Raw genomic sequence first — 27,562 nt, 5'->3', positions numbered from 1 at the left:
ACATGTACACACACAACAAAACAAAAAACCAACAAAACCCTATTAATGTGTGTGCATATGGTTGCTGACAGGGTTATTGTACCGTGTCATAGTCTATAGTTAAACATAATTTTATTTAGTTTTTTTTTAAAATAATTTTATTATTTTATGTGTATGGGTGTTTTGCTTGCAGGTATAGCTCTGCACTGTGAAATACTGTGATTTCTTTTAAAGATATTTATATATTTGTGTGTGTGTGTGTGTGTGTGTGTATGTCTGTCTGTCTGTCTGTATCTGCATGAGGTTTATGTGCACACATGCTCCCAGGAGCCCACAGAGGCCAGAAGTCATTGGATCCCCTAGAACTGGACTTCCAGGTAATTATGAGCCACCATGAGGGTGCTGGGAACTGAACCCAGGTCATCTGCAAGAGAAGCCAGTGCCCTCGACAACTGATCTGTCTCTTTAGCCCCAGAAAAGAACTACCTTTGTGCTAGGACGTTGTCAGTGACTTTGGTGGCCCCAGGCCTGAATGTGTGTCCCTTTGGCTCCACTTAGCTCTTCTAGCAGTTAGAAAATATCAGTGAGAGTTGGGTGGTTATGAGCAGCCCCTGAGTAGACTCGGCTTTGTCTGAGTCCGGATCCAGGGTGTTGAGCTGCTCTCCTTGCATTTGCAGACAGTTTATGCCTCTGAGTTCCCTTTCTTGGCCTCAGAAACTAGCATGGCATTATTAACAATTCCCTTTCTTGTTGAATGCTGTTTGGTGGTGGTGGTGTTTTTCGAGATAGGGTTTCTCTGTGTAGTCTGGGCTGTCCTGGAACTCACTCTGTAGACCGTAGACCAGCCTGGCCTTGAACTCAGAGGTCTGCCTGCCTCTGCCTCCCAAGTGCCAGGATTAAAGGTGTGCACTGCCGCCACCGCCTGGCTGAGTGGTGCTTAGTATCTGCAATCTAACATGCAAAAGAACTGTCTGATCTTGACAAGATGCATTCTTCCACAAAACCATTGCACGGCTTCAGTCCCCCCCCCCCCCCAGTTTAATGTTTGGTCCCAAACATGTATTATGCATCCCACGTGGCCAGCATAGCAGGAATTTGTGCCGTTTAGGGATGGGTTTGGCAGTTTTCACCTGTGGACATTCTCTTTGCAAGTTCATGTACGACAAACTCAGCATAATGATTGATTTAAAGTCTCTTTGTTCCCTCACATGCCTTAGCTCTATTCTCTCGCCGTATCTGTAGGGAACAGGGCTGTCTCAGGCTCGACCCTTGTTCTGTGACTTCAGTGTCTGGTGGGGTCAGGAGGCAGCACTTTGAGCCTTTTTCCTTGGCTGCCCAGTGTGTAGTGTCATTTCGGATTTTGGTGAGTTTGGAGACAAAAAAAATGTGTTCAAGAGAGTCTCAACTGATGTTAAGAGCCTTAGACAGGTGGACAGACTGTGTTCCTGATAGTCACAGGGACCCATTCTTAGTATTTTTGTTTGTTTTACTTTGCTTGTTTGGTTATTGTTTTTGAGACAGGGTCTCAAGTAACCCATGCTGGCCTCAAACTCACTATACTGTTGAAGATAAACTTCATCCTTGATCCATCTGCCTCCACCTCCAGAGTGCTGGAGTACAGGCTTGCACTGCCTCACCTGATTTTTAAAGGGTTGCTGGGAATTGAACTCGGGACACCATGCGTGCTAGACCAACGCTCTACCAGCTGAGCTATGTCTCCGCCTCTCTTTAGTTCTTGTTGGTTGCCGTCTTGAGACGGGGTCTCATTCTCAGTCCAGTCTGGCCTGGAACTCACCGTGTATCTCAGTAGCGTTCCTCTGTCTCAGCCTCCAGAGTCCTGGAATTACAGGTTCGAGCCACCACCTTCTGTCCAGAGATACTATTTTCACAGCAGTCGAGGCTTCTCCTTTAATAAACTGGTCCATCTATCACATATTTAAGTCTCTGAACCAAAATTACTTTTTCTTTTTTTCAGCCACAGTTTTCGGTGGGGGCAGGCCATGGCTACTGAGCTCTCACTAGACAGCATGGCCCATAAAGTGGGGACCTGCTGAGCAGTACCTAATGTGATCTCTCTCTGCAGGAGTCCTTTGGGAGCTCCCTTGGCTACCACAGCTGCAGCAAGAAGACACTGGTCTTCCTCTTCAAGTTCCTGTCTGACCTGGTGCCCTGGGAACCCGCTCGGTACATGCAGGTAAGGAGCCAACAGCTGCATCCCGAGGCTTTCTGCTCATGGTGTCCTGTAAGGGTCACCCAGCTCCTGCAGGTCACACTGAGCCAGGACTGGTTTCTGCCCTTCGACAGACAGTTCAGGTGTGCAGGGAACCAGCACAGGTACTAGTAACACCCACACATCCTCCTCAGGAGAAGAGAGTGTACTCTATCAGTGTGTGATAAAGTGCCTTCACATAGGCTCTCAGCAGGACGAGCTGGTCCAGGTGGGGTCTGGAAAGATATAATGGAGGAAGTGGGTGTAGGAGGCTCTATTTTTTGCTTTAGTAAAATGATGTGGTTTTATGATTTCTGGGTCCTGGAGAGATGGCTTGCAGTTAAGAACACTCACTGTCCTTCCAGAAGACCTGGGTTCAATTCCTAGCACCCACATAGCTGCTCACAACTGGCTGTAACTCCAGTTCCTAGGAGATCTAACGCTGTGTTCTGGCGTTTGCAGGCACCAAACATACACATGATGAGCTAACATACATGCAGACAAAACACCTATACATACTAAGTTTACTTAAAAAAAAAAAAGTCTAGATAGAGATATCCCCAAATTTATAATGATTTCTCCCAGATTTTGTTTTGTTTTTTTAAAAAGGCTTTATGAAGTGTACTGTCGGAATATTTGTGACAAGTTGTGGTGTGGTACACTGTAATCCCAGCATTTGGGAGGCAGAAGTAGGGTCACTACAAGTTTGGGGGAGGTTTGCTCAACAGAGGTTCTGGGACAGCCAGGACTACTTTGTGAGACACTGTCTCAAAACAAGAAGACAAACAAATCTTGAAGGCAGGATAGTGGCACAGTCCTGTCGTCCCAGCATTTGGGAGGCTAAGGCAGGAGGATTGTAAATTCTAGGCCAAGCCAGTCAGGGTCCCACAGCAAGACCCTGTCTCAAACTCCCAAAAAGTCTGAAGCTGAGCGCAGTGGTATACAGTCTTAGCTACTCAAGAGCCTGGGCGGGAGACTTCAAGCTCCCAGGAGTTCAAATCCTTGAGGAACAGTGAAACACTGTCTCAAAGGAGAAAGGAAGGAAGGCAGGCTTGGCAGTGTGACTTTTCTTTTTATCAGCTAGCTCCATCCCCCCACTTATTAGAAAGTTTGATTTACATTCCAAACTGAGGGGGAATATGTGAGCAAAGGGAATAACAGACTCCAGTCACCATGGGGGACCTAGAACTGAACCTGTCCGCCTGGCCCCATCTTTCTTGTGCACTGTTGTTTGTGGTCAGACTTGAAGACTGGCAGGTGCAGGCTAGATAAGTGATCTGTGACCACCATCACCACCGCCGCCCCGGGACACACACAGCAGTTGAAGAGTATCCTGTCCTGAGCTTCTCTGTGTGTCTCAGCCTCCAGCCCTGAGAAGTGAGAGGGCTGGACACTGAGAGCCTTTCCTTCCATTCTCTGACTCTAACTCATACTCAGAGACATGTGAGGTCCACTCAGGTCATTTGTGCAGACCTGCAGGCCAATTCTGCCGATGTTTCCTGTTCTTTGACAAATTCCCTTCCTTCCTGCCATTTCAACTTGCATCTTGCTGTCAAGCACGGCAGTCTGGCTCTCCCTGGACTCACTGTTCCTTAAACCTGGCACCTGTGGTCAGTTTTCTGTAAATTCAGCCACAAATCTGAAGCCGGTCCTCTAGTCACAGACCTGGACTCAGTCTGGACCCTGACAGGCTGTGCAGGTGCTGGGTCTTGTGTCTCTGCACAATAAAGTCTCCAGAGCCCATGGTGTGAAGCTGCTGCCTCCTACCCTTGGTTCCCCCCAACTCAAAGAACCAGCCACAGTATATCCTTCTTAATTTTCTCCCTGGAAGGAAGAGCAGCCTTCTCTTGTGGGTTTGTTTGAGACAGAGTATCACTGTATACCTTTAGCTAGCCTGGAATCTGCTAGGAAGACCAGGCTAGCCTTGAACTTGTCCTGATCTTTGCCACTGCTTCCTGAGTGCTGGGATCATAGGCGTGCAGCAGCATCTCGCTCAACTTTTGTTCAAAAGTTACATGTCTCGTGCCTGCTAGTGGCCATCTCTTAAAGTCACTGTCCTCATTGCCGTGGGCTGCTAATGTCCCCGCGAAGAGCGCCGTGGTGTTTTGTGGCTGACATTGTTGCTCTACTGTATTCTCTTTTAGGTCCACATTTTCCACCCTCCACTGGTCCCAAGCAAGTACCACTCCCTCCTCACAGACTACATCTCGTTGGCCAAGACAAGGCTTGCTGACCTCAAGGCAAGTCAGGCCACTGCTCTAGCCCTGCCTGGCGGTAACCATTTCCTGTCCCTGTCTGTATTCACGTGTTTGTTTTTTCCCTCTGAAGGTTTCTCTGGAGAATGTAGGACTCTATGAGAACTTGTCCTCCTCTGGGGACATCGCTGAGGTAATGTGTATCAGGCTTTTTCTTTCAGGCCACCAACCAGCTTCCAAATCATGACCCAGAGACTTAGTAGTTTTGAATGCTCAGCCTAGCTTAGGCACATTTCTGACTGGCTCTTTTAACTTAAATTAGCCTGTTTCTCCTTATCTACCTTTTGACTCGGGGCTTCTTACTTTTCTTCCCTGCTGTGTGCCTCCTTCCCTGCTCTTCTCTGCTGGCTGGAGGCTCCCTGGCTGGCCTCGGGCATCTCCCTCATCCTCCTCTTCCTTTCCCGTCACTGTCATTCCTTTTGAGCCTAGATTTCTCCTCCTATTTCCTCTCTCTGCCCACCAGCCCCCCCTGCTCTTTGTCAGCCTAGCTATTGGCCGTTCAGCTCTTCATTAGATCAGCCAGGTGCCTTAGGCAGGCAAGGTGAAACAAATGCAACATGTCTTTACATCATTACACCAAAGTAAGCCACCTTTGCACAGCTAAAGCAGCATTCCGCGGCATAAGCACATTTAACCTGTCTTTGCCCAGTTAAAGTTAACATTTCCACAACAGTGGTGAGCACTGCGCTTGGTCAACCAGTCTTTGTTCGATTCTCTCCAGACTGGAGTAATTTGGCCCTCGGAATCCTCCGCTTAGTTCATCTCCAGGGAAGCTGGGTCCCCTGTTTTCCTGAAAGTGCTTTCCCTGTATTGTCCCTTGGAGTCTTTCCACGACAACACTCGCCGAGCAGAGTGGCCATGTTCAAAGACGGGCCAGTGCCACAGTGGATTCTCCTCAGGATTCTTTAGTTTACATGTTTTTTCATTAATTTTAATTCATCTAATTTTTACTATACTTGTTTGTGTGTGCACATGCACATGGTGTGGTACATGTGCAGAAGTTAGAGGGTAACTTGAGGGAATTAGCTCTCTCTCTTCACATTGTAGGTCCCAAAGATTGAACTTAGGTCAGCAGCTTGGTGGCAAGCACCTTTACCTACTGGACCATCTTGCTAGCCCATTTTTATTTATTTTATTTTATTTATTTTTCTTTTCGAGACAGGGTTTCTCTGTATAGCTTTGGTGCCTGTCCTGGATCTCACTCTGTAGACCAGGCTGGACTGGAACTCACAGAGATCCTCCTGCCTCTGCCTCCCGAGAGTGCTGGGATTAAAGGTGTGTGCCACCGCTGCCCGGCCCATTTTTATTTTTTATAATGTGTCAGAGGGATGAGGTATGCAGAGTATGTGTGGAGGTCAAAGGGCAACCTGTGGAGTGTTTTCCCCTTCATGAGGGTCCAGGGGCTCTAATTCAGGTTTCCCAGGCTTGCGTGGCAGGCGTTACCCCTGAGACATCTGCCTCTCTCTGTTTCTCCCATCCCCATTTTCTTTGTGACAAGCTGGTGTAGCTCGGGCTGTCTGTAAACTCTTCAGCCTCCTGTGCTCTTGGATTACAGACATTTGCCACCACTCCTGGCTTTGGCATTTCATGATTTTTTTGAAATCTCAAAGTTAAGTCTTCCAACCCACCTGGATGCCTTGCATCTTCTCCTGGAAGAGCAGCAGAGAGGAGAGGTGGAGAAGCCACTCACGGCAGGCAGAGCAGTCAGGCACTGGCTTTTGGAGCTGAGCTGACCTAGGGCCCTTGTGAGTCCAGAAAGCAGGACCTGGGGGCTTTGTGACTGTCCCAGGTTGTGCAGGGCCCATCTCACCTGTCCAGAAACTCAGGGCAACAAGGACAGCAGGTGGCTGCCAGGTTTCTAGGCTTGCTTACTTGCTTTCACGTCTTCCTTCTTTCTCTCTCCCTCCCTGTACCGAGCTAGCCTCGGAGCCAGGCGATCCAGGACGTCGAGAAGGCCGTTGTGGTGTTTGAACAAACAGGGAAAATCCCCATGGCTGTCATGGAAGCCAGGTAGGAAGAGGCTGCTGAGAGCATCTGCTGGCTACAGCACACCCAGACATGGCCATGCGCTGCTGGTGTGCTGGAGCTCTGAGGTCTGTCCCACTGTGACCCCAAGGTCACATGGGGATAGAGGTCTCCATTGTGGGAGCCAGGAGCCAGTGTGGATGCTGTGCCAAAGGTGAGGTCTTGAGGTGGCATAGAGTGAGGGCGGGTCTGTGTGGTTTGCTTTTTTGTCTTTTTTGTTTTGCTCTGAGACAGTTTCATTGTTTGTTTTGTTTTTTGTTTGTTTGTTTGTTTGTTTGTTTGTTTGTTTTTTCCAAGACAGGGTTTCTCTGTAGCTTTGGAGCCTGCCTGGAACTCACTTTGTAGACCAGGCTGGCCTCGAACTCACAGAGATCCACCTGCCTCTGCCTCCCGAGTGCTGGGATTATAGGCGTGCACCACCACCGCCGGCTGAGACAGTTTCATTGTGTAGCCTTTGGTGTGGCCATAGGGTGGTAAGATTAAAGGCACGTTCCACGATGTCAAGACTATGTTCACTTCTGTGACAGCATATAGTACCTTCGCTCTCTGAAACAGGCAATAGATGGTACCTTTCTGAAGCCATGTGGGAATGAAGGATTATTAACCCACAGATTAGCAACAGATTTTTTTTTGAGCTGAGGCTTGAACCCAGGGTCTTGCGCTTGCTAGGCAAGCGCTCTACTACTGAGCTAAATCCCCAGCCCCAAATCAGATTTTTAGTTAGTGCTTCCGAGGTGACCAATATGGAGCCAGCCTAGAACCTGAGTAGCTTTATTGAATTCATTGTGATTCCTGAACATCTTGAATTGTGATTGCTATCAGTGTTGTTGAACTGAGCCCGACTCATGGGGTTTTGAGATCACTTCCAAGCAGAAAGCTCATGGTGGCCTCATTGCCACCCTCATAGCCTTAGATTAGTGTGGGTTCCATGGCCAGTCCTTAGGAGAGTAAACATGGTCTAGCTATCATGTACCATAGGCTTGTTGATAACACAGGGTGTCTTTGCAAGACATCCTAAAACAGTAAGGGGAAAAATAAGACTTGAAAACATGATCAAGCCCAGGTGTAGTTCACACCTTAATCCCAGTACTTTGGAGACATAGGTGAGCAGATCTATGTGAGTTTCAGGCCAGCCTGGTCTACATAACAAGTCTCAGGCCAGTCAGGGATACACAGTGAGATGTTGCCTTAAAAAAAAACAAAACAACAACAACAACAAAAAAAAAAAACAGCAGCCGGGCGGTGGTGGCACACGCCTTTAATCCCAGCACTCAGGAGGCAGAGCCAGGCAGATCTCTGTGAGTTCGAGGCCAGCCTGGGCTACAGAGTGAGTTCCAGGAAAGACACAAAGCTACACAGAGAAACCCTGTCTTGAAAAACCAAAACAAACAAACAAACAAAACAAAAAACAAAACCCACATGATCGCTATTAGATCCTAGCCTGGCCTGGTGCACTCCCCTGTGTCTCAGTGCCTAAGAGGTAGAGGCAGGCAGAGCAGGAGTTCAGGATTTTGCCACATAGTGAGTTTGAGACCAGCTAGGGCTGCATCAGACTCTGTCTTACAAAGGAAGTGAAAGGGAACAAAAATGGAAGGCTTGGAACGAGAACCGCCCTTCTGGGCTGGGAGTGATTTTATTATAGTGTGTCTGCCTTTCTGTGCTGCAGCATATTCAGGAGGCCCTACTACCTGTCACACTTCCTCCCCGCCCTGCTCACACCGAGAGTGGTAAGTGCACACTCATCTTCTACCCACACCTCTGGGAGATACGTTCCCTGCCTGCTGCTCACATGATTGCTCTCTTCACAGCTGCCAGAGGTTCCTGACTCCCGGGTGACCTTTATAGAGACCTTGAAGAGGTAAGCCCCCGAAGCTTGCACAGAGGCTGCTCAGTGGCCAGTGGTTTTCCTTGTTTCATTTTTTTCCCCCAATGGATTTTAATAGAGCAAAGAGTTTGAGTTCTCTCTCTCTCTCTTTTTTTTTTTTTTTTTTTTTGGTTTTTCGAGACAGGGTTTCTCTGTGTAGCTTTGCGCCTTTCCAGGAACTTGCTTTGGAGACCAGGCTGGCCTCAAACTCACAGAGATCCGCCTGCCTCTCCCTCCTGATTGCTGGAATTAAAGGCGTGCGCCACCACTGCCTGGGTGAGTTTAAGTTCTTTTGTAGAGAAATTTACTACACATGTTTTATTCATAAGATATTGGCTCCAGGTGAGTGGTGGTGGCGCATGCCTTTGATCACAGCACTCAGGTAGAGGCAGGTGGATCTCTGAGTTTGAGGCTAGCCTGGTCTACAGAGCAAGTTCCAGGACAGCCAGGTCTACACAAAGAAACCCTGTCTCAAAAAACCAAAAAAACCCCAAACAAACCAAATAAAAAACTATTGGCGAGATTCTTTATTTATGTATTATCATCTTTTAATTAATTAATTTATTTGAAATAGGGTATCACCAAGTGACTCTGGAACTCAGACCTACTCCTGTCTCTGTCTTTTGTGTGCTAGGATTAAAGCATGTGCCATCACACTGGCCTTTACAGTCATTCATTCATTCATTCATTCATTCATTCATTTATTCATTTTCAGGACAGGGTTTCTCTGTAGCCCTGGCTATCCTGGAACTCACTCTGTAGACTAGGGTGACGTTGAACTCAGAGGTCCACCTGCCTCTGATTAAAGGCGTGTGCCACCACCACCCAGCCTGGCCTTTATTTTTTGTATCAAATATTTCATATGCTTGCTGCCCTTTCTTCTACAATGTTTCCTGAGCTTTGGAATATGTAAAAGCCAGACAATAAGGAAAAAGGGCTGTGAAATGTCATTGCTTATACTCTGTCTAACCATTGCAGTCATGGCCTTACAAGTGTGGTTACCTGCAGCAGCCCACATAAGACAAAACAGGCCCTGTCAACAATTAGTGGGGGAGGGGGGACGCATGGCGTGTATTTCTTAGTTCTTGATAGTTTCTGGAAAATGGAGAAACACTGTCTCCAGCTGTGCACCCACTGCTGAGCCCCCAAGCCTCTGAGGGAGTGCTCCAAATCCATGACGTCACTGGTTAAACTCAGCGGGTCATAAAACTATACAAAGAGACCCAAGAGGGGAAAGGGATTTGTGGACAGGATAATAGGGAGATGGAGAGCTGGGGGCTAAGAGCAGTCAGGATACATTATGTACATGTGTGAATTTGTCAAATAACAAGTTTAAATAGTGGGAAAAATTTCAAATACATAGAAAAGTAAAGATCACTTTAGAACACTTACATAGTATCCAGATCATTTAAAACACGTACATAGTATCCATGATTATTTACTTCAGTTGGCCATATACTAAAATTGGAAAGATATGAAAAAGATTAGCATGAGCTCTGTGGAAAGCTAACTTGCAAATGTATCAAGTTCTGTTTTAATGAAGCCCTCAAGCCACCCAGCTGTTGCTGTTTGAAACAGTCTCATGTAGCCGACACTTGAACTTGTTAGAGAGCTCAGGTTGACCCTGGACTCCCAATTCTCATGCTTCCACTTCCTAATTGCAGAGATTACGGGTATGCACTACTATACCTGGTTTTATTTATTTGTTTTGATGCAGGTCTTACTCTGTAGCCCAGGCTAACCTCCCTACATCTGCCTCCAATGAACTGGCATGTACCACCATGCCTGGCTTGAACTGTATTAATGTCGTTATACACAGAATGGGCTTTATGCCTATGTCTGTGGTTCTCATATATGTATCTTGGCAGCTTTTAGCATCTTGTAAAATGAATTTGGTAACTTCTTTCTGTTTGCTGGAACTATTGGTTGAATCAAAGATGCTGCTCTGTTGAAGGTTTGGCAGAATGTGTTATAAAAACATTTGTCTGCTGACATTTGTAGCCATGGACTTTGGCTATGGTCTCAGTTTTGTAAATGACTGTCAGTTGCTTTATGCCTTTCCTCCCTCCCTTGCCCCTCCCCCTCCCTCCCTCCCTTTTTCCCTCCCTTCCTTCCTTCCTCCCTTCCTTCCATCTTTTCATTTTTTAGGTTTCCATGTAACTTTTACTTCAAGCTGGGCTTGAAGATGCATCCAGTCCTTGATAGTAGAGGCAGGAAGTAGAGGCTGACCATTCTCTTCTGAGTTTAAGGACATCTTGGTCTGAATAACAGGTTCCAGGTCAGCCCAGGCTATACAGTGAGACATTTTCTCATCAAAACAAAACAACTAGAAAATTTTTGCTATGGGCCTCAGGAAAATATGTAAGAACTCAGCTGGTTATGGCAAAGTCACTACCTGGAGGGATCAGGGAATTCCTCCAGAGGAAGCCAAATTCCAAGGAGCTTTTGGTGTTATTTGGCTTGTTATATATCAGCTGTCTTCTGTTATGAAAATCATGTGTGCCTTCATAGTTTTCCCAATTGACTTTTCCCTAAGAAGGGCTAACAGTGTGTACTGATCACTCTCTGGACATACACATTCCAGGTATTTGGAGAACAGCCTCAGGAAAGGCTTCCTTCCCCCAAGTCCATCCATTTCTCCCCTTTCAGCACTGGAATCAGATATCTCCCTTAGCCACTTTCAAGGACTAACAGAAGTAACAGTCCAGACCACCACATGCTAGACTCCTGATTTAAGGTAAATTCCACAAGGAGACACCACGTAGGTCAGGTGGACCTTAAGTAATAGCTTTACACAGTTTACTTGGACCCTCCTTTCTTACTAACTTTATAGACCCCTAACTTCTTACCTGACCACTTTTGGAATGTAGACTGAGCACATAGATCCCCTTTTTCACATACTAACCGGTCATTAGCACTCAGTTGACCTCATCTTTACCACTCCCGTTTTGGGTTGTAAAAGAAAGCCTGGTGGTCACTGCCTGAGGAAAATTCTTATCTACCTTTATGACCCCCTAGAATTCAAGCCTGGTGACCTTGCTCGACCGGGGCATTGCTATTGGTTGGGTTTATAACTGGACTCCAGAGAGACTTGGGGAGAACTTAGAGAACTGGGAGGGAGAAGGAGGATTTTGACTAGAGAGGACAAATGGATGAGATGGAAGGTGAGGAAGAGTCAGATGGGGAAGTACTAGCAGGGTAAGAACAACATGAAAAGGACCTAGATAGGCAGAATTAAGACGAGAGAATTAAGATAGAATTTAGGGAGAAATCAGGCAAGAAGGGAGCTAGGCACGAGAACAGAACTGAAGCTGTGTAAATAGGATAGTATCCCAGAGGAATTAAAGCAAGTGGACTATGGAACTTGGTGTGCTGAGATTCTATTTCCCGAAAATAGTTCTGGCCATTCGTAGTTCTCCATCTTGGGCCCCTGGGATGTATAATATTAAGGCTGGTCCCTCTAATATTATACAAGAAAATTTATTTCATCTAGTTGTTTTAAATTCTTGTGGTGCTGGGAATCGAACCCGGGCCCCCCGCACACACCGGGCGACTCTCTCCCCCTGAGCGGCGTTCCTGGTCCTGTCTGAACCGAATTCACTGACAGTATTCTCATAGTGAGGTGGAGGTGCTGATGGGAACTGGGGCTGTCTGTGTGTTTGCACTGGCAATAGCCCCCTGGTGGCATGGACAGGACTGTCACACCTACCCGGACATCCCTCTGTGTGTATAACACATGGCTCTGGAATGGCCCTGGAAATGGACTCAGAAGAGTTCAGCACAAATATTCTCACAGTGCCGTGAGGCTACCTCAGGCTGACCATCTGAAATTGGCAAAATTCAGACTGAAGCCTGTGCTCCAAAGCAAAAACCCAGCCGACAGGCCAGAATCATCGTAAGAGAGGCAATCTGGAGATGGATCACACAGACTGCTGTGTGTCACCTGAATATTCTAATGATCTTTTAAAATTAGCACTCAGTATTTATTACTAATACATGACATGTTGTGAAATCGTAGGTACCACTGAAATTTCTCATATCTATACTTTTAAAATCATAAATGTGATTTGTTTTCTTCTAATACTAATAAATGGCTAGCTCTATGGTAAATTGTTTGCTGTTTGCCTAGTGGGTTTAATCCCCAGCACTGAAAAAAAGGGATAAAACACAGAACAATACAATATACACTGGTGTGATAGCCTTGGAATCAGAAACCTGAACGCTGTCATGGGTGACGTGGGCATTGCTTTCTTTTTATCTAGAGCCGATAAGATTCCCTCATCGTTATACGATGCCTACCGCCAAGCCTGTGCCGCTGCTGAGGAGAAGCAGCCCGAAGGTAAGGCTCTTGGTCACCTTCTGTTCCTGTGCTTGCCATTTCTATGATGTGTCTGTCATCAGCACCTGCATTGGCATCCTCAGTGGTCAGGTTGTACTCACCCCGGTGCAAGAGGCCTGTGACTCCCTGACCACGGCACCTGGGGACCAAACAATGTGTTAGCAGCTCATGGTTATTGTCGTGGCGACCTTGACAGTCAGCCCCGTTCCCATCTCCTGGGAAGCGTGAAGTAGAAGCCCACCTCTATATTTGGTATCTTCACATGTAGCTCAAGGCCCACAGTATAGTGTAGTCGGGTGTAATTATTTTCTAACTGGACAATTTGGTTTGTAGCAGGTTGCAGGGGTTTTTTTTGTTTGTTTGTTTGTTTTTTTTATTTTTATTTTTATTTTATGTGTGTGGGTGTTCTTGCCTGTGTGTATGTTTATGTTTATGCATCATGTGTTTGCCTGGTGTCTGCAGAGGCCAGAAGAGGGGTTAGATCTGGAACTGGAGTTGCAGACAGTTGTGAGCCACCATGTGGGTTCTAGGAATCAAACCCAGCAGCTAGAGCTCTTAACCATTGAGCCGTCTGTCCAACCCTGTGCTGGGGATCTTTGCACCTATGAGAACAGCGATAGATCTTGTTGGCTCTGGGAAGCTGTGGTCAGTGAGCCGCCGTTCCTACAGTGTGTGGCTAGCATGTTCTCTCCACCCCATTCTTCAATGCCGTGTAGCTCTGACGGCCAGCGTGACGACAGTGAGAGAGGCATCAGGAAAAGTCGCTCATTTTGTCTTTGAGTTTTCAATTATTTATTGATTTACTTAAACAGGGTCTCATATCCTTGGCTAGCCTTGAACTCTCTGTGTAGCTGAGAAGGACCTTGAACTTTGAGCCTCCTGCCTCCACCTCCCAAGTGCTGGGATTATAGGCATATGCAACCATGTCCAGTTTTATGTGTAGAGCTGGTATCAGACCCAGGGCTTTGTGCATGTTGGGCAAGAATCTACCAACTGGGGCTGGAGAGATGGTTCAGAGGTTAAGAGCACTGACTGCTCTTGCAGAGGTCCTGAGTTCAATTTCCAGCAACCACATGGTGGCTCACAACCATCTGTAATGAGATCTGGTGCCCTCTCTAGCCTGCAGACATAATAAATAAATAAATAAATAAATAATAAATACATAATATATAAATAAATAAATAATAAATACATAATAAATAAAATCTTTAAAAAAATCTACCAACTGAATAACTGAGTCACATCACAAATGCTCTGTTTACATTTTTTAAATTAATCTATATCAATTATACAAAATGCTGGATTTCATTGTGACTTTCTCATACATATATTATTTAATTCGGTCACATATCACACACTAATTACTCTCTTGGTCCCCTTCCTCTTCCCAAAAAGTCTTTTTCCCCCCCTGGAGCTGAGGACCAAACCCAAGGCCTTACACTTGCCTACTGAGCTAAATCCCCAACTCCCCCCCCCCTTTTTTTTAAATCTAGATGCCGCATATGAAAGAAAATGTGATATTTGTTACAGATGGTTGTGAGCCACAGCATGGTTGCTTAGACTCAAATCTGGAAGAGCAGGTGGTGCTTTTAATCCCTCAGCTATCTCTTCAGGCTTTCTCTTTTCTTTCCTTAAACTTGTTTATAAATTTTTTTTAAAAATGTATGTTGGGGGAGACTGGAGAGATGGCTCAGCGGTTAAGAGCACTGACTGTTCTTCCAGAGGTCCTGAGTTCAATTCCCAGCAACCACATGGCAGCTAACAACTGTCTGTAACTACAAGATCTGACACCCTCACACAGACATGCATACAGGCAGAACACCAATGCACATTAAAAAAAAAAAATGTATGTTGTGCTGGGCAGGTGGATCTCTGACTTTGAGGCCAGCCTAGTCTACAAAACAAGTTCCAGGACAGCCAAGGTGGTGACACAAAGGAACCTTGTCTACAAAAACAACAACAACAAAAAATATGTTGCTAGGAATTAAAGTGCTTTGTACATTACAGACACATGTTCTGCTATAGAGTAACATTCCCAGTCTCATTTTTATTTTGATACTATATGTAATATCCAGCGTCAAAGAGAAAAGCTCCCAGAAACTGAGTGCTGTCCACACAGAGCGGTACACATCAGCTTTTCCCCAAGTCTATGAGGTTTTTCTATTTATAATACAGAATCCCACTGGGCGTTGCTACCATTTGACCTGATTTTTAAAATGTCCTTCCCCGGTTCAGATGCCACCCCAGGAAGAAGGACGGAGCCTGAGTGTGCTGAACAGCCCCTGGGACTGCTCACAGCAGCACTTGAAGAGCTCAGAGCCTTAATGACAGACCCCACCCAATACGATGGTAAGAAAGCGGGATGGGGTGTGTGTGGTAGAGTGTGTGTGCCGGAGGCTGGCCTGTCATTCCTGTAGCTCAGCACTTGGCGGATGAACGTGCCCACAGACTAGACCAAGTGAGGAGTCGGAATGATGGGAACAGCCTCACTGTCCTGTCACACTCCCTAGGCAGGAGGTGGGTCATCCTTCTTGTGTCCTGATAAGTCGGATGCTGGAAAGGGAAGGAAGCTGAAGTCCGTGAGCACAGGTTCTTACTGACTGTCCAAGTAGATCCAGCGTCAAGCACCTTGGGCTCCTTTCTGTTTCTGCTTCTGAGTATTTTCTGAAGCCCTGAGTTCAGAGCATCGTCTGTGGGACAGCAAAGCACTGACTTGGACAGCGGCCCGTGACATCAGCCACAGGCTTGCGCTGCTCCCAGGGCTTCACTTTAGTGAATGTACAGTGCAAAGTAAATTCCCCAGGTTGTGACTGGGTGCACTTGTCTAGTTTCTGTTGTTAAAAACAAAAAAAACGGCCAGGCGGTGGGGGCACATGCCTTTAATCCCAGCACTTGGGAGGCAGAGCCAGGCAGATCTCTGCGAGTTCGAGGCCAGCCTGGGCTACAGAGTGAGTTCCAGGACAGTCAGGGTTACACAGAGAAACCCTGTCTCAAAACAACAAATCAAACAAACAAAACCCTCTTGAATTGGAGCTGCACAGGTGGCTCAGCAGTTAAGCAGAGGATCTGGCTTTGCTTCCCAGCATCCATATCAGGTAACTTACCTGTAACTCCAGCTTTGGGTGATCCAACATTCTCCTCTGGACTCTAGGCACCATCACTCATATGTACATACCCACACAGAACACACACATACACATGATTAAAAATAATTGGAAAAAAAACAAAACAACCTGAATCCTTTATTGTGTGACAACCCACATCAAACCCCCAATTTTTTTTTTAAGATTTATTTATTCATTATGTATACAGAAGAGGGTACCAGATCTCGTTACAGATGGTTGTAAGATACCATGTGGGTGCTGGGAATTGAACTCAGGACCTCTGGAAGAGCAGTTGGTGCTCTTAACCTCTGAGCCATCTCTTCAGCCCCCAAAATCTATTTTTATGCATAATAGATTTTACTTTACTGTGGATTGATATTTATAGAAGCCAAGCTAGCCTCACAGGGAGGCATTAACCAACTTGTGCATTGCCACAGCTTTGCTGAGGCTGTGGATCCTTGACACAATTCCTTAGGCCAGGTATACAGACGTCAAAGCACAACTTCCTAGGCTGCTTGTGTAAAGTGTGGTGCTGTGTGTGGCTTTGTGTGTGCATGTGCATATGGGCTCCTGCTCCCTTACTCATGCTGGCCTTAATCTCAGAGCTCAAATGTTCTTCCTGCCTCAGCCTTCCAAGTGCTGGGATTTGTTGGAATTCACCACTACATCCAGCTCAGAATGTAGCATTTGTGGAACATTAGGAAGAGTTCCAGGACTTAAGCAAAAGACTGATGGGTGCCAGGTCAGCTCTGACGAAGCAACAGAGGTTCCCATGCTCTAGTGAGTCACCGGGGCCTTTGCAGTGGCCTCGAGTTTCTTCAGTCTTCGAGGCTTTGTGCTTAGACAGATGGAGGAGTCACGTCTCAGAGGTGGCTCCATGCTGGGGTGTAACAGCGTGGCCAGTGCTACCTGGTATCCTACGAGGCCCTGCCAGCACTTCTTCATGTTGCTTCTTCCCAGGCTTGCTCTGAACCTATCTGGCTTCTCTGTCTGCAGTTATATCTGCTCAGGTGGCTGTGGTCTCTGAAAGACTCAGTGCTGCTTTGGGTCACAGTAGCGATGATGGCAGCCTCCGGAGAGCAAAGATCCAGCTCAGCATCCTTACTCCCACGCTCCGGACACAGGACCAGGAGGTATGTCTGTGACCCTTCTTAGGTTATGTAAAAGGTATGCAGTCAGATGTTGTGCACACAGGTACTGACCACGCCACAGTTGGCCAGCCTCCCTTGCCTGTTTGTGGCTAAAGGCGTTCTTACTTTTTTATGAGTTTTTTTGAGACAGGGTCTCCTGTAGCCCAGCTGGCCTTACTCTTACTGTGTAGCTGAGGCTGGACCTGAATTTCTGCTCTTCCTGTCTCCACATCCCAAGTGTCGGGGTTCCAGGTGTGTTCCACCGGCTTGTTTTTGCATTTTAAAGAAGCCTGTGTGGTGAAGGCTGGTTTTAACCCCAAAGCCCATATTTACTTTTCTGCCTTTACTATCAAGGTTTACCTTCTTCCCACTGGGCACCTTCAGGTTTCTATCTGTGTGGTGACACTTACCTGGTCCAGTCCAGGGACTTGGTGCTAACTTGCATTGTGGCTTCCTTTGCAAGTGCAAATCTGACAACTTGAATTTGATCCCCACTTCCTGTGAGGTGGTAGCAGAGAACTGACTCCTGAGAGTTGTCCTCTGGCCGCTGCATGCATAAAATAAATAAAAAATTAAGTGCAGACTTTACTATGGTTCTTTCGGTACAGGTCACCCCCAGATGTAGGAGGCCAAAGCCTCACAGTGATGTGTCTCTTCCCAGGTTGTGGATCTCCTGCTCACAGCCTTCTGTCAGGACCAAATGGCAGCCTCTAGTTTTGTGACCCCAGAGAGGTAAGGGTGATTTTCATCTTTCCTAGGGTGCTGAGACCAAGCAGGGCAAGCTCTGTTCCAAGAGTGGATGACTAGGCTGTTTTGTCGTGTAGAGACTGCATTGAAGACTGATGGTGTTACATAAAGGCCACTGTTTGGAAGAACCCCGAGCCTTGTATAGGCCCCTGTGCCTAGACTGGTCGTGGAAGGAATGGACAGGGCTACAACCAGCCAGTGACTTGTTCTCTGTCTTTGCAGGCAGAGCCCCTGGGCTGTCCTTTTCGTGAGGACCCTTTGTGGACACGTGCTTTTCCCTGCAGTGCTCACTCGGCTCTGCCAGCTGCTCTATCACCAGGTAGGTTTCCTGCATCCTGCAGGTTACTTCTCCAGCTGCTGTGAGCCTCCACTGATGCCAACTTCTGCTTTTCAGTGATTTTCGAGTCTTCTAGCTAGGGAGCAGACTATCATTAACTCTGTCCTTATTTCAGGGCCCAAGCCTGAGCACCCCTCATGTGCTGGGGTTGGCTGCCCTTGCCGTCCATCTGGGTGAGTCCAAGTCCATACTTCCAGAGGTGGATCCCGGTGTCCTTGCCTCCGCTGACAGCCTTTGTGTCCCTGAGTTCTTGAACAGCCTCCTGACCTGCCGCACAAGGGAATCTCTGCTCTTCTGCATGAAGTAAGTCCTTCCTGAGTAACTCAGCAGTTGTTTTCCCTCTTGAAAAGTAACAAATACTCAGCAAATAAAATTATGAGAGACCGTGTGGCTGGAGAGACAGCTCAGTGGTTAAAGACATTGGCTGCTCTTCCAGAGGATCCAGGTTCTATTCCAGCACTCACATGGCAGCTCACCATTTCTAGCTCCAGTTCTAGAGAATCTGACTCCCTCGTCTGGTCTCTATTGGCATTGCGCATGCTTAGTGCACAGCCATCTGTGCAGGCAAAACATTTATACACATAAAAGAAATGAAATAACCAAAATTTTTAAAAGAAGAGGAAAGAGAGCGAGCCCAGGAATGGGGCATACGTAGTCAGTGATAGCATCTATGCTCAGCTTGAATAAGGCCCTGGGTTCAATCCCTGATACCAAATTAGAGAGAGCAGTGCAGAAAATGGGTCACCCAAGAGTCATCCCTTAATATTTTAGGTTTTTGTTATATTTAGGTGTTTCGTTTGTTTGTGCTTTAGGGGACTGCTAAAGTTGGAGGTTGTTACTACTATTAACTACTGTAAACACATCTCTCCACAATTGTGCTATCCTTGGCAAAGGATATCCTTGCTGTCCTATGGTGGAGATTGTTTGGCTGTCTTGGGAAATTTTGTGTGTGCTTTGAAGGATGAAAATGTATAAAGTGGCAGCCTCTCTAAACAAAGTAATTCTTTGGGGGAAAATCCCATCACTGTGGGACCATTATAGCTTGATAACTGCCTGCTCCCACATAAGTTCACACCAAGCTGCCAGAAAACTTAGATAAGTAACATATGCTTAAGGTATATTTGATAATCAAGATTTATAAATTCCAGGGCTGCAGAGATGGCTCAGTGGCTAAGAACACTGGCTGCCCTAACAGAGGACCTAGGTTCAATTCCCAGCACCCACATGGCAGCTCGCAGCTGTCTGTAACTCCAGTTCCAGGGGATCTGACACCCTCACACAGACATGCATGCAAGCAAGACACCAATGCACATAAAATAAAACGAAATTAATTAATTTTAAAACAGATTAATAAATTCCTAAGGTCTACTCAGGTTCACAGTAATATTTGTCTAGCCTCATCTTTGCTTACTTTTAAGCTTTAGCTATTTATATAAACTAAGCCGTATAGAAAACTACAATGTTCTATAATCGTCTGATCCCCCAAGAAAGTCCTTTTCCCAAGGTCAGGCATTGGGACAAAGGCCCCTAGTCTCCGTCCCATGTCATCTTTTGCTTCTGCACACAGTTTTGTAACCAGTCATTTCTCCTAGTAGCCAGAGCCACATGAGGCTGAGCTGTGCTCACAGATACTGTGTTCTCCCAAGACGTGGAGCATGTGAGCTCTTGAGACCCTCACACAAGAACACAAGTGATGCTCACTGAGCTAGAGGTGCCTGGACCAGCCTTGCTGTCTGTGCCCTCCACTGAATGACCTGTTCCCAAGGGCTGGGCAGTATATGCTTCCTTCCTTTTGTGTCTTGGTGTGGCTCTTCACACATATCCTTGTCTCACACATGGTGTTGTGTGCCTGTCATTCTCCACCTTCAGTGTGGATGTGAGCCTTTGGAGGCAGCATCTCCCTGTCAGGAGACACTGAGCCTGAATCCAAGGTGGTCCAACAGTTCTTTAAATAAAGGAGTGATTCTCGGGTCGTCTAGTTTAGAACACACCAAAGTCGGTTTGGTAAATTCAGTTTACTTCTCCTTGATTGCAGATTCTGTACAGCAGCAATTTCTTACTGTGTATGCAAGTTCGCTGCACAGCCCCTTGCTGCCTTGAACAACTGTTTATCTCCAGGCCTGATCAAAAGGGTATGTGCTTCAGTGTCCTGTTTTTTGACCTGAGGGTTTCTGGGTTCTGCAGCTTTCTTGTGTTTACCTCAGTTTATGGGTGCATGATACATCAATCAGGCTGTCTCTGAGAACCTGGCTGTCTGCTTGGGGAGTTTTTCATGCTGAATACTGCTACTGTATCTCTTAGTTCAAGTTGGGGCTAAGATGTCAGTTAAGTATATGCTACTCCTTTGAATAGATACTGATGTTTATAGCACTAATAAGCTAAAGGTTAAGAATTCATTAAAAAACAAAAAAGTCTTTCCCCTTAAACCACAGTTATCCCTCTGTATGGTTTTGTTTGTTTATATGGCTGGTTGGTTCATTGTGTTTTTTTTTTTTTTTTTTTTTTTTTTTTTTTTTTTGCCAGAACTGAGAACCGAACCCAGGGCCTTGCGCTTGCTAGGCAAGCACTCTACCACTGAGCTAAATCCCCAACTCCTGATTCAGTTTTTGTTTTGTTTTGTTTTGTTTTCAGTTCTGGGATCAAACTTTGGTTCTCACATGTACTAAGCAAGTGCCCTATCACCAAGTTATTACTTCAAACTGGTAGAATTTTGATGGGCGCCTCTCATGTATAACCACTGGATTTTGACTGTAGGCTTCACATTAGAAATAAAAGAGAAAACATCTTTGAGATGCTGAAGCAGGAGGATTTGTGAAGGTTTTTTCTTCATTTGTTATTGTCAAGCTTTATTTCCAATTGTATGAGGGCGGGGAGGACAGCTAGGCCAGAAGAGGGCTTCAGAACTTCTTGAGCTGGAGTTACAGGCCCCTCAACAAAACACCCACCCAGATTTCACCAGAAAGGCCAGGTTTTCGGGAGACCCCAAGGAGAAGTGCCTTGCCTCCGCCCCTCTTCCTCCTCCTCCCCTGATCACTGAAATGCTGTGTGTGTCAGGGCTGGTTTGGGTCCCCTAGCGGGTGACAGTTAGCTCTCCTGGTGGGTTCTCTGGTGTGTCTCTGTGACTGTTGCCCTGTCTCACTGTGAACTTGTCTGTTTCAGTTTCAGTTTGTTATGTTAAGAGTGTTCTCGGAGGCCAGAGCACCTTGTCCTCCAGAACACACAGCTTCCGTCTCCTGGAGACCCCTGTACCTTCCTTCTGCAGACTGGCAGAGCGCTGCACTCTGTCTGTGGAGATGGGGCAGCTTCCAAGAGCTGTGGAAGGAAAAGGGATTTTATGTGAGTCTCCATGTTTTCTACTATGTCACATGCCCTGGCTGCGTGTGTGTGTGTGTGTGTGTGTGTGTGTGTGTGTGTGTGTGTTGGGGTTGGAGCGGGGTAGAAGAAACCTGGGTGTAAGAGGGTTCTATGTCTCCTGGGAGGCCAGAGCAATACTTGGTTGAACTGAAACCTTCACTGTGGTCACTGTGAAGGGACACTCCAGAAGACCTTGCTGTGCTCTTCACAGCAGCCCTGTCATGGGGCCTTGGTTTGTCCATGCCTCTAGCTTATGCCCATCCACTGGAACCTGGCACAATTTGCACAAACAGACCATGTCCATTATTTCCTAATGTGTTTGCCTAGTTTGGGGAAGATCGTTGTGTCACGTTTTTGTGGTTTGGCTATATAAGGTAGGTGTGGTGCCGTGACCAGTGTGAGGGAAGGCGGAGCAGCCGATAGCCGGAGCTCATCAGCTCTTCAGAGGACCCTGTCATGTCTAGGACATTTGCAGTTTTGCTTCCTAGTTACGTCGTATCTGTCCACCTTGAACACTGTCCAAGTAGGAATGTGTGGCGGGGTGGCCTGTCCATGTGGGTTTTTTACACAAAGTGAGATTTTGAGACTAGGGCACAATGGTAGGTGAAATCACTCTAAGAATTTTCATAAGAAAAAAAAACCAAGATATAAGATGCCAGGAATACAGAGAAACCTTGTCTCAAGGAAGAAAAATAGATGCCAGGAATATTTGAAGCGGATTGGTACATCAGGGTTTGGGGGAGGGGTTGTTTGTTTGTTTGTTTGCTTCAGGCAGGGTCTCATTGTAGCCCTGACGGTTCTGGAACTCACTCTGTAGACCAGGCTGACCTCAACTCAGAGAGATCCTCCTGCATCTGCCTTGAGTGCTGCGATCAACTGCTGTACTACCACACCCAGTTTATACTAAGGTTTGTTCCCTCAACGCCTGATCTATAAAATAATTTCTTTTCTTACTGCATAGTAATTTAGTTAGGAATAGGCTAGTTAGTTAAAAGTAGGTAGTACGCTAGTTAAAAGACCAGTTTGGCCAGGTGCGGTAGTATATGTTTGTGATCTCAGCACTTGGGGAATTGAAGCAGGAAGATTTGTGGCTGTCCATAGTAAGTTCAAGGCCTGCCCTAGGTACAGAGTAAGACCCTGTCTCAAACAAACAAGCAAAACTGGACTGGTTTCACTAGTTTTAATTTCATATTCAGAGCCTGTACACAATATGTTTCCATAATGCATCAGTTCTCCATTTCATTAGAGCAGAGCACAGATCTCTGTTTTTCAGATAAAATGACAAATGCTTATAAGCTGTGTGGGTTTTGTGTTTCATCCTCCCTACCCTGAATGTTTCCATCACTCAGTTAACTTACAGAGACTGGGTACAGATGGAATTGGAAATTCAACCTGAAGTTGATGTACTCTCAGACACAGAAAGGTAAGCGCTCAGGGGAGCTGGCCCCTAAAACATCGTCATAGTCTGTTTCACACAGCCATCTTACGTTCAGGCTAACTGGGTCACGTCTGAGCACTTCAGTCATTCATGTCTTTATTGAAAAAACACTGGGTTTCCACTGCGTGCCAGACACTTCTAGAATGTCCCAGAAGCTGGGGTTACAAAGTAACTGAGACACACCTTCCTATAAGGCACCTTTGTACAGATAAGGACAGACGAGGTCTCTGCAGGAACCCTACACCCACCAGAGCCCATGTTGAGAAAGCATATTCGGTGCACTTTGGTAAAAGCACAGGTAGACACAATGAGTGGTCTGAGGCTACAAGATAGGCCCTGTAAGAGCCAGGGACCACACTGGGACAGTAGGTCGGGCAATAGGGGTACATTGGAGAGCAGGTTCCAAGAAGTGCCTTGGGCACCCGAAACCGAGTACATCTTGACTGGGTTTTTTGTTTGTTTGAGGCCTCATTATAATCTCACTTTTAAAAAAATGACTTATTTATGTTTGTGGATGTACCATGTGTGTATGTGGTACCTACAGAGGCCAGAAAGGTGGCAGATCCTTTGGAACTGGAGTTACAGGCAGATGTGAGCTGCTATGTCTGTCGGTGCTGGGAAATGAACCCGGATCCTCTGCCACCAGTTCTCTCAACAGCTGAGCCATCGCCCCAGCCTCTACAACCTCACTTTTTAACCCTTGGATCACTGTTACCTTGAGATTGTATTTAGGCTGTTTTAGGGGTTCTCCCTGTCCCCTTCTGCAGGCCTTACACACACAAGGCAAAAACCCCACTGACAAGTCGCTCCCAGCCACCCTTCCTGCTGTAATCACATGACTGATACTTGAATAGGTTCTGTGTAGATCTCAGCCCTCATGGGCAGAGTGCTGCCCTCCATCTCCCTCACCCACTCTTTGTGGTGTGGGATAGCTCACTTGTATTTGGCTGTTTCCACTTAGTGGACCACAGTCACCATGTCCTTGAGACCGTTCCCTTCAGCATAGATAGTACTGCTCTCTTTGACCACTGGCCTGCAATCCAGTCTGGATTCTGAGCTGTTCCCCTGTTGGGGTGTACGTGGTGCAGACCACCGGATAACTCAGTCCACAGTGTAGCCACCTGCTCCATTGACTGGGTTCACTGAGATAGTCAGCCGTCACCCTGCAGGATTAACACTGCCTGGGCTTTGGTCACAGGATTGCCCTGAGAATGCATTTTCTCACAGCACCGGTCCCTTGTCTTGTAGACAGTTAAGCCTAACTCCACTCTGAACTCTCAGGCTGCTGATGCTAGCTGCCGCTTTGCCCAGTCACCGGAACTGGGTGTTCCGTTTGTTTGTTTGTTTACTTATTTATTTATTTAGAGATAGAGTTTCTTTGTATGACAGCCTTAGCTATCCTGGAACTCAATTTGTAGACCACGCTGGCCTCAAATTTAGCAATCCTCCTGCCTCTGCTGGAATTACAATCCCAAGTGCTGGGATTAAAGATGTGTGCCACCATGCCCTGGCCTATGTTCCTCTTATGGAGACTGCTTCAGGATGTTAAGGACCCTTGGACACCTGGTTATCAAGTCTTCCTCAGAGTTGACCTCGGTGTTCAACTGTTGCAGACATGACTTCCACCAGTGGGCCATCTATGAGCACTTCGTCCCGGCACCATCTGCTTTGGGAGGCTGTGATGGAGACCTGGAAATAGCGTGCACAGTTCTTGTCAGTGAGCTGATGGACTTCCACCAAAGGTCAGCCCCGTAGTCCTCAAACCTCCTGCTCTGTGCTAGTAACAGCCCAGACCGGTGCAACTCGGGTAAGCTCACACTGTGTCCTCTCCCGTGTGGTGTTCATGTGTCAGTGGACAGCACATCACACAGGCTCACAGTGTGTCCTCTCCCGTGTGGTGTTCACGTGTCAGTGGACAGCACATCACACAGGCTCACAGTGTGTCCTCTTCTGCGTGTGTTCACATGTCAGTGCAACATCACTGTAGGAAGTCCTTTGTTTGGGTCTGAGACAGGGTCTCACTCAGTAGCCCAACTGACCTAGAACTCCATTCTCCTGCCTCAGCTTCCTGAGGGCTGGGGTGACAGTTGCAGTGGCGGCACAGCGGAGTGAAAGTGGACTTCCTCAGTGTCCCTTCGGCTCCTGAGGGCCACTGCAGTGGGCAGATGTTGTCTCAGGCCACGCCAGTGAGTGTGCTGCTCACACTTCAACCCCTGCTGAGGGTCGGGGTTGAGAAACAGAATCGGCATGGGCATTTAGCTCAGAGGTAGAGCGCTTGCCTAGCAAGCGCAAGGCCCTGGATTCGATTCTCAGCTCCACAAAAAAACAAACAAACAAACAAACAAAAAAAAAAACAGAATCACAGCTGGGCGGTGGTGGCACATGCCTTTAACCCCAGCACTCGGGAGGCAGAGGCAGGTGGATCTCTGTGAGTTCGAGGCCAGCCTGGTCTACAGAGCAAGATCCAGGAAAGGCACCAAAACTACATGGAGAAACCCTGTCTCAAAAAACAAAACAAAAAAAGAAACAGAATCACATGTGGTCTTCTGTTCCTGGCTTATTTCACTGAGCAAATGTTTGTTTGCAAGGTTCATCCATGTAATATTTCATTTCTTATGGCTGAATAATGCCACTGAACAGTATGTATCATCTTTTTAATCCATCCTTCCATTGGTGGACATTTGGGTTGTTTCTGTTGTTTGGCTATTGTGAATAACATTGCTATGAACTTTTGTGTACAGGTTTTTGTAGAGCCCCGAGTTACTGTGTTTCTTGGACTGGACTTGACGGATAATGATACTTTTTTCCGGGCAGTGGTGGTGCACGCCTTTAATCCCAGCACTGGGGAGGCAGAGCCAGGAGGATCTCTGTGAGTTCGAGGCCAGCCTGGGCTACAGAGTGAGTTCCAGGAAAAGGCACAAAGCTACACAGAGAACCCCTGTCTCAAAAAACCAAAAACCAAAACAAAACAAAACAAAACTTTTTTCTCCCATCCCTCCACCCTACCTATCTTTTGTGCCATTAGAGTTCAAACCCAGGGCCCCACACAGGCTAGAAAAGTGCCCTGCCTCTGAGTACACACCCACTCCCTTCTAAGTTGGGCTGTCTTACTGATTTGTAGGAGTTCTTATATACCCTAGCCGCTTAGCACATAGATGACTTACGCGGATTTTCTCCTGATCCCTGATTCTTTTTACCCCCTTGATAATGTTCACTGCTACTCAGAAGTGAACTTGGTGAAGTCTGAGTCATTTGTTTTACTCTTAGCTCTTATACTTTGGTTTTTACTTCATGTGAGGTGTGGGACTGCCTTTCTTTGGCATGTCTTTGTTGAAGAGACTGTACTTTCCCCATGGGATGTCCTTGATGTCCTTGTCACAGGTCAGCTGGCCACTCACCCAAGAGTTTATTTCTGGCCCCCTGCTTCTGTCTGCTGTCTTAGTGTGTTGTTCTGAACTGGAGTCCTGAAATTGCTCTTTTTAAAGATTGCTTGGGCCGTTCTGGGTCCTTTGTGATTTCATTTGAACTTTAGGATCAACGTTTTGATCTTTTTATTTTTATTTATTTATTTATTTATTTTCTGGTTTTTTCAAGACAGGGTTTCTTTGTGTAGCTTTAAAGCCTTTTCCAGAACTCAATTTGTAGACCAGGCTGGCCTCGAACTCACAGAAATCCACCTGCCTCTGCCTCCCCAGTGCTGGGATTAAAGGCGTGCGCCACCACTGCCCGGCATCTGAGAGGTTCTTTTTGAGTGAGTTATTCAGGCTTCACTGTGTGTGATGTCATACCATTTGTGAATGCACATCACTCACCTTTTTCCTTTCTAGTTTAGAAGCCTGGGATTTCTTCTCTTACTTGTTCTAGCTAGTACGTGGAATGCAGTTAAAGAAAGGTGATAGAGAAGACGTCTTTGTCTTATTTCTGATCTCTTGATTTGTCAAGAAATGGTCTCTCTGTAACAGTTCTGACTGTCCTGGAGCTCGCTCTACAGACCAGGCTGGCTTCAAACTCACAGAGCTCTGCCTACTTCCTCCTGAGTGCCAGGATTAAAGGTGTGCACCATCACTGCCCAACTCTTATTCTTAGGGGAAAAGCTTTTAGTCTTTCAGTGTTGAGTGTGACATTAGCTTTAGGTTTTTCACAGATGTCCTCTGTCAAGTTGAGGAAATGCCATTTTGTTTCTAGATTATTGACTCATTCTTTTCATTATATGGTATAAATTTTGTCAAATACCTTTTCCTGCATCTATTGATATGATCATATGTTTTTGTTATTGTGCCATTATTAAGTGTATAAATTATTTTTTGGATGTTAAACCTCATAATATAAATTATACTTGGTTTTGGTCTATTTTTCTTCCCTTAAAAAAAACAGGAGGAGTAGATTGGAATGGGGGCGAGGGGAAGCGGGGGGGGGGGGGGGGGAGGAATGGAAGGAGAGGAGGGAGGGGAAACCGAGGTCAGGATGTAAAATAAATTAATTAATTAGTAATAAAAAAATTTTTAAAGTTAGGGATGTGTGTGCACACACACGCAAATGCAGAAGCCAGAAAAGGGTGTTGGTCCAACAAATGTTCTTAACCATTGAACTCTCTCTGCAGACACCCCCTCCCCTTTCTTTAGATAAGCTCTTATAATTTAGCCCTGGAGAGCCTGGAACTTGCCGTGTCGACCAAACTGGCATCAGACTTGCAGTGGTCCTCCTGTCTCTGCTCTGGAATGCTGGACTTGCACCATGTCCCTGCCATTCTTTATACTTGCCATTTTTGACGGCTGCTACTC

General features: G+C 46.5%; 1 protein-coding gene across 1 annotated transcript in view; it reads left to right on the top strand.

Annotated features, from left to right (window-relative positions):
* The window catches only part of Fanca (FA complementation group A), a 46,952-nt gene extending 20,276 nt beyond the window's left edge, over positions 1-26,676 (top strand). Inside the window, exons 15-31 of the mRNA XM_036188489.1 lie at positions 2,063-2,173; positions 4,333-4,428; positions 4,517-4,576; positions 6,365-6,453; positions 8,135-8,195; positions 8,277-8,326; positions 12,595-12,671; positions 14,907-15,020; positions 16,772-16,908; positions 17,567-17,637; positions 17,875-17,971; positions 18,105-18,292; positions 20,025-20,121; positions 21,149-21,325; positions 22,693-22,766; positions 24,395-24,523; positions 26,646-26,676. Coding sequence (XP_036044382.1) covers positions 2,063-2,173; positions 4,333-4,428; positions 4,517-4,576; positions 6,365-6,453; positions 8,135-8,195; positions 8,277-8,326; positions 12,595-12,671; positions 14,907-15,020; positions 16,772-16,908; positions 17,567-17,637; positions 17,875-17,971; positions 18,105-18,292; positions 20,025-20,121; positions 21,149-21,325; positions 22,693-22,766; positions 24,395-24,523; positions 26,646-26,649 — 1,632 coding nt within the window. The 3' untranslated portion in view covers positions 26,650-26,676. The remainder of the gene's footprint in view (positions 1-2,062; positions 2,174-4,332; positions 4,429-4,516; positions 4,577-6,364; positions 6,454-8,134; positions 8,196-8,276; positions 8,327-12,594; positions 12,672-14,906; positions 15,021-16,771; positions 16,909-17,566; positions 17,638-17,874; positions 17,972-18,104; positions 18,293-20,024; positions 20,122-21,148; positions 21,326-22,692; positions 22,767-24,394; positions 24,524-26,645) is intronic.
* Positions 26,677-27,562: the final 886 nt, after the last annotated feature.

Source organism: Onychomys torridus, chromosome 5 (genome assembly GCF_903995425.1).
Source record: "Onychomys torridus chromosome 5, mOncTor1.1, whole genome shotgun sequence".
Classification (NCBI taxonomy): Eukaryota; Metazoa; Chordata; class Mammalia; order Rodentia; family Cricetidae; genus Onychomys; species Onychomys torridus.
Note: the sequence above shows the minus strand (reverse complement) of the source record. Positions and strands in the feature narration are given on the sequence as shown.